Consider the following 6,816-nt stretch of genomic DNA (forward strand, 5'->3'; position numbering starts at 1 on the left):
GTCATTTGTTTGTCCTTTTTTAATTTAGTACTGTACTGCCCTTCAGAGGCTACAGAAGATACTTTCATGTTTCCCAGAAGACAAAATAATTTACCTTTACCTTTTCTTTTATCTTCAAATTGAAAACGTTTTCTCACACACTCTCACACACACACACACACACACTGGCATATGTGGGTGGTTTATTAAAAGTAAACACTGGTTTAAAACATGTAATTAATGACATTTTCCTATTTTCTGTCACCTAATCTAGTGAGAACTATTTATGGTTAATAAGATGCTAACAAAGCATTATCTAACTCTTATGAGCCAATTAATAATAACAGTGTTAATTAAAGTGACAATGAATTAAGGACTCACTATTGGTATAGAGTCTATTACAGTTTTTTTCAATTGTTTACACGCAATTTTGAAAACCGGGTTCTTTTTTTCACAATATAAGCACAATTATCCAAACACCACACTCAATTTGCATAATTCCTAGATTGTTTGCAAAATGACACACTTCAGTCAAAACATATACACATATTTGTGAAAATGCTATTAGTTTTCATTTAACCAACACAGTCCTCAATGATCAGACACTATTGCAGCCAGTTTCACACTGCTGTGATAAATAAAAAACACATTTGTACAAAAACTAATTTTAGGAAATAGCATGTGCTAGATTTTTGGCCACACATTGTTATGTAAGGGATAAAAACAAAAAAATATTTGACAAACCCACAACATTCTTCATGATTAGTTTGAGATATAGGGAGAATGTACACAAATTGGCCTACTATAAACTTACCAAGCACTGCACAACACTGATGCTGCAGACTGAATATTTCAAGTAGTTATTTCAATACTTACAGTATTTCTTACCATAATCAGTTACAGTAATCAACCAACAATGAAATCAATGAAACAAATAAAATCTGTAGACAAATAAAAATTACTGCATGAAGTACATACACTTTGACTCTGAAGAAAAACTACTGTAAAAGCAACAAGAATACTGTAACTACTCATCTCTCCGTCTGGCTGGATCAGGCCATAAGATTTCATCCACATCACAGGCTATGTCTTCATTGGCAAGGCACCGTTGGAAGAATCGCCTCGTGTGACGAATCCACCCCTGCACAGAAGCTGCTTCGATATGATCACAGGCCTGCTCCATGGCCTGAATGAGGGGCAAACGGTCATAGGGCCGCAGGTCGTATACCTTCCACCGCCATGCTGAAAAAAACTCTTCTATTGGATTCAGGAAGGGGGAGTATGGGGGAAGGTATAAGACTTCAAATTCAGGGTGCTCATGGAACCAATTGTGGACCAGAGCAGCCCGATGGAATGAGACATTGTCCCAAACGACAATGTACCGCATCTGGTCCACTTGGTTGAATGCTGTGACAATCTCGTGCAATCTGTCAAGAAATGCAAGTATTAGATTTGCATTATAGGGTCCCAGATTTGCATGGTGGTGGAGGACCCCATTTTGTGTAATAGCAGCGCAAAGGGTGATGTTACCCCCTCGCTGCCCTGGCACATTGGTGATTGCCCTGTGTCCAATTACATTTCTCCCTCTTCTTCTTGTTTTCGCAAGGTTAAATCCAGCCTCATCCACATATATAAATTCATGTTGAATTTCTGCAGCATCCATTTGCAAGACTCTCTGAAACACAGTAAAAGACAATAGGATGTTATTCAATATCTATTGCACAGTATTTTTTTGTGCCAGAACATTATGAGCAGTGCACAATACCACACCATAGTAAGATGAACAATACATACCTCCACATACTCATTGCGCAGATGTTTCACTCTCTCTGAATTTCTGTCAAATGGTACCCGATACAGTTGCTTCATGTATATTTGATTTTTCTTGAGGATTTGCAAATCTGTGGAGGTGTTTTGCTCATTGGAGTAGAATTTTGCAAATTGTGTGGAAATTTTTATTTTAGTGTGTAAACAAAAACTGTAATATATTAACTACAGTTTATAAACTGTGAATTAACTATAAACTAATAGTTTGCAAATTATTTTCTAAGTACTTTATTAGTGTATAGTTATTATGAAGTGTTGCTGAAGAGCCTGGCGAGCGTGAGCCGGGTGAACACTGAGGTGAGAATATGCCGTGCCTTCGGTCGTGTTTAAATATGGAGCGTCGCTCACGACACGGTGGAAGGCCGTCTAGCCTCAGCTGAGCTGAAACATGAAGCCAGACTTCCTTCAGAGTGTGAGAGCGTTTCATCTGTCCTTCACATGCTAGTCTTTCCACTGTGAAGGACACGTGCTATGAATAGCCTTGCTATATAAACTCGAGACCTGCGAGGTTTTAGTCAATGAACGCTGACCTTAGCATTCACTCAAGCCCAAACCGACCGGTGAAAATAGCACACTCATGTCTTTAGTGGAAGCTGTTAGATGGCAGACGCTTCATCAGGTTGAAATTTAAACACAAACCTCTTCATCCCAGAGGGAACTGAGCCTTTACTAAGCTTCGCCCCCTTGGTAACTGTTGCCAAGTCAGAAACTCGCACGGAAATGAACCGGAGATTTTCAGTAAAATGCACATGGTGACAGAAAAAGTTATATGGTATAATACTTTAATATGTAATATTAAACTTGAATTGGGAACTCTGTTTTTGTGTTTGATTTTGGTCTTGTTTTTTCCTTATTCTCTTTTGTTTTAGGATGGTGAGTGGTTGCTTGTTTAGTTACCACAGAGAACACAGAAAGCATAGGTAAGTGAGCTGACCCGGAAGACTTTTGATGTGTTTTTTTTCTTCCTCGGGAGATAGGAAGTTTCCTTTACTCTCGAGTAAGTGTAAATTAGTTAGCTCACCAGTCCTTATTTATGATTGTTTAATACTGCTGTTTTCTAATTTGGTCATATTCTTTTTTCCTGTATAATTAAACGTAAACTTTTTTCCCTGGCCACTGTGGTATTTGTTGCTTTTAGAATGGCTTTCTTATGTTGGTCCATAAAAAACGGGGTGTAACAGCCGCCCTGAAACAGTGCATAGAAACAACATGAGCTCTGGTTGGTCCGTTTCCGTGTCAGTCAGCAAGTGGGCGGGTCTTGGCCAGAATAAGATGCGAAGTGGACCAGATCTGATGCTGATGGAGAGTTTGAAAACACAAGCAGCGTCTGTTGGTCTGTATGGCAGGAGTGTGAAGATATCAACAGGAAAACCGATCATTCCCATGAACTCTGTGATGGTTCACACTGCTTTTTTCGCAGTCTAGGCCAAATGTGAGTGGTAAACTGCAGCGGTGAAGCAAGGACGAGGCATTAATGAGCTGGACTGACTGCAGCAGCCGTGCAGACGAGGCCGTGGGAGCCCGTCTCTGAGGTGAGGTCATCCAGCGGAAGAACTCTCCAGAGTCGCGTCTGGGTCACATGTCTCGCATTCCTGCGTCTCGTCAGAGGACGGATCGGCCTTGGCTCTCCTCGCAGGAACACACTGGCCAATTAGAGATGCTGTATCAGATTCCGGCTCAGATGCTTGTGAAACCAAGAGGCGTGACATGGGCCACCCGCTGGACGCATCGCAACCATTCCTGAATTCCCTGGAGAGTTCTGAATGGGGAAAATAACACAAGATGAAGGAACATTTGCCAAAAGTGACACAAACTGAACTTCAAACTCATATAACTTTAGAAAACATTTTAAGCAGCCTAAAATACCTGCATATACTGCACAAGATTGATTGAGAATGAAAACAGCATATAATCTTGCAATTTATTTCAACATAAATTTAATTTTAACATGAACATATTTGTTGTCCCTGTGACAACTGGATCGTTATGTTTCATCTGTTTAAATTTTATGACAAACTCATATGAGCTAGCCTCGGAAAAACTGCACCTGTTACAAAACTACAAAAACTGGATTTTCTTCCTCATTATTCTGTTTTGTCAGTTTAATATTCTATTGGGTTGCTACTGATGCCACTGAAAAAAAGTAGTTCTTACCATTCAATTTCTATATATATATATATATAAAATTTATACTGGTTTTATTTAATGTATGTATTTATTTATTTATGGCAGAGTAAATAGTTCATAGCTGTTTCAAAGCAAACAACTTGTGTGAATCTTCAAGCTGCAAGCGATCCTCATTCATCCACAAAAAAATCAACCAGTGCACAAGAGATAAAGTTATGCAGGATTGTAATGAAAGAAGAGTAAATTACATTTTAGGAAGACTATTCCTTATTCATCCATCTACCATCCATCCATCATTTCATTTGCCAGTCATTTAGCTACTCTGTTCTAGTCTGGAAAAACTTTAACTACAAGTTAAGGTAAAAGAAGTAGATTGGTCAGATCTTCTAAGTGAAACATTACATCAGCATCCAGCAAACTCACGCAGTCACTCAGAAGAGCAGGCGTTTATCTATAGATGCAGAAGGAATAACCATAGCACTTTGTGAGAGATATAGCAGCTTGTTACCGCGCTCTGGTGATAGCATGAATGCAGCCGCGGCGGTGTGCAATTACAGCACAGGAAGTGTGCTAAGAGCAGCCATTCCACACGCTATTAAAGTTAATAAGGGCCAGGAGTCGGGTTGCGCTGGGCTCTCCCAGGCCATTAATAAACTACAGTGGGTGCCAGAGCTGCTCTGAAGACATGAATAGTCCTACCGCTCAGCGCTGGCTTCATACATGAGCTGGTTGAGTAATGAGGACCTGATGAAGAGCTGTCACTAACCTCTCTAGCCTCTGACCAACTACCATTGCTGATGGACTGAAGCGAGTCAGTCAGGCTGAGAACTGAACACAGAGGAAGACATGCTGCATTTAAGCTAAATATGTTAGCAATAACAAAGTCACACTCTTATGAATGTGTGCTTTACCACAGAGCAAGTGCTGGGTGATATGATAATATATAACAATGATTCGAGTGATCTCTGGCTTTAATCTTATTTAATAATAATCTCTTAATTTAGGCATAATTACTATAACTGATGGCATTACTATAACTTACTGTGGTTGAAAATTACCTAGATCATAGTAAAGATTTTGGTTGCAAATTTATTATATCATGGTAAATGTTTTGGTTAAAAATTATATTGTGGTAAATATGTTGGTTGATAATTACATTGTGGTAAATATTTTGGTTGATAATTATATCATGGTAAATATTTTAGTTGAAATTTACTTAGATTGAAGTAAATATTTTGGTTGAATATTATTATATTGTGGTACATATGTTGGTTGATAATTACATTGTGGTAAATATTTTGGTTGATAATTATATCATGGTAAATATTTTAGTTGAAATTTACTTAGATTGAAGTAAATATTTTGGTTGAATATTATTATATTGTGGTACATATGTTGGTTGATAATTACATTGTGGTAAATATTTTGGTTGATAATTATATCATGGTAAATATTTTAGTTGAAATTTACTTAGATTGAAGTAAATATTTTGGTTGAATATTATTATATTGTGGTACATATGTTGGTTGATAATTACATTGTGGTAAATATTTTGGTTGATAATTATATCATGGTAAATATTTTAGTTGAAATTTACTTAGATTGAAGTAAATATTTTGGTTGAATATTATTATATTGTGGTACATATGTTGGTTGATAATTACATTGTGGTAAATATTTTGGTTGATAATTATATCATGGTAAATATTTTAGTTGAAATTTACTTAGATTGAAGTAAATATTTTGGTTGAATATTATTATATTGTGGTACATATGTTGGTTGATAATTACATTGTGGTAAATATTTTGGTTGATAATTATATCATGGTAAATATTTTAGTTGAAATTTACTTAGATTGAAGTAAATATTTTGGTTGAATATTATTATATTGTGGTACATATGTTGGTTGATAATTACATTGTGGTAAATATTTTGGTTGATAATTATATCATGGTAAATATTTTAGTTGAAATTTACTTAGATTGAAGTAAATATTTTGGTTGAATATTATTATATTGTGGTACATATGTTGGTTGATAATTACATTGTGGTAAATATTTTGGTTGATAATTATATCATGGTAAATATTTTAGTTGAAATTTACTTAGATTGAAGTAAATATTTTGGTTGAATATTATTATATTGTGGTACATATGTTGGTTGATAATTACATTGTGGTAAATATTTTGGTTGATAATTATATCATGGTAAATATTTTAGTTGAAATTTACTTAGATTGAAGTAAATATTTTGGTTGAATATTATTATATTGTGGTACATATGTTGGTTGATAATTACATTGTGGTAAATATTTTGGTTGATAATTATATCATGGTAAATATTTTAGTTGAAATTTACTTAGATTGAAGTAAATATTTTGGTTGAATATTATTATATTGTGGTACATATGTTGGTTGATAATTACATTGTGGTAAATATTTTGGTTGATAATTATATCATGGTAAATATTTTAGTTGAAATTTACTTAGATTGAAGTAAATATTTTGGTTGAATATTATTATATTGTGGTACATATGTTGGTTGATAATTACATTGTGGTAAATATTTTGGTTGATAATTATATCATGGTAAATATTTTAGTTGAAATTTACTTAGATTGAAGTAAATATTTTGGTTGAATATTATTATATTGTGGTACATATGTTGGTTGATAATTACATTGTGGTAAATATTTTGGTTGATAATTATATCATGGTAAATATTTTAGTTGAAATTTACTTAGATTGAAGTAAATATTTTGGTTGAATATTATTATATTGTGGTACATATGTTGGTTGATAATTACATTGTGGTAAATATTTTGGTTGATAATTATATCATGGTAAATATTTTAGTTGAAATTTACTTAGATTGAAGTAAAT

The 6,816-nt window shown here is 34.7% G+C and overlaps 1 protein-coding gene across 1 annotated transcript; it reads right to left on the reverse strand.

Annotated features, from left to right (window-relative positions):
* Window positions 1-721: 721 nt before the first annotated feature.
* On the reverse strand, window positions 722-1,864 carry LOC107750038 (insertion element IS630 uncharacterized 39 kDa protein-like). The gene is made up of 2 exons (XM_016565290.1): window positions 1,774-1,864; window positions 722-1,654 (listed from the first exon to the last, which is right to left on the reverse strand). The coding sequence occupies exons 1-2, from the start codon at window positions 1,846-1,848 to the stop codon at window positions 1,007-1,009; spliced, it is 723 nt and encodes a 240-aa protein (XP_016420776.1). The 5' UTR covers window positions 1,849-1,864; the 3' UTR covers window positions 722-1,006.
* Window positions 1,865-6,816: the final 4,952 nt, after the last annotated feature.

Source organism: Sinocyclocheilus rhinocerous, unplaced genomic scaffold (assembly GCF_001515625.1).
Source record: "Sinocyclocheilus rhinocerous isolate Xijiao unplaced genomic scaffold, SAMN03320098_v1.1 scaffold542, whole genome shotgun sequence".
Taxonomy (NCBI): domain Eukaryota; kingdom Metazoa; phylum Chordata; class Actinopteri; order Cypriniformes; family Cyprinidae; genus Sinocyclocheilus; species Sinocyclocheilus rhinocerous.

What these genes read in the sequence shown, in the direction of transcription:
- LOC107750038 (XM_016565290.1), bottom strand. Translation starts at nt 1,848, where the DNA reads ATGAAGCAACTGTATCGGGTACCATTTGACAGAAATTCAGAGAGAGTG. An exon ending in TGCGCAATGAGTATGTGGAG is followed by an intron (nt 1,655 to 1,773) that starts GTATGTATTGTT and finishes ACTGTGTTTCAG; the next exon opens with AGAGTCTTGCAAATGGATGC.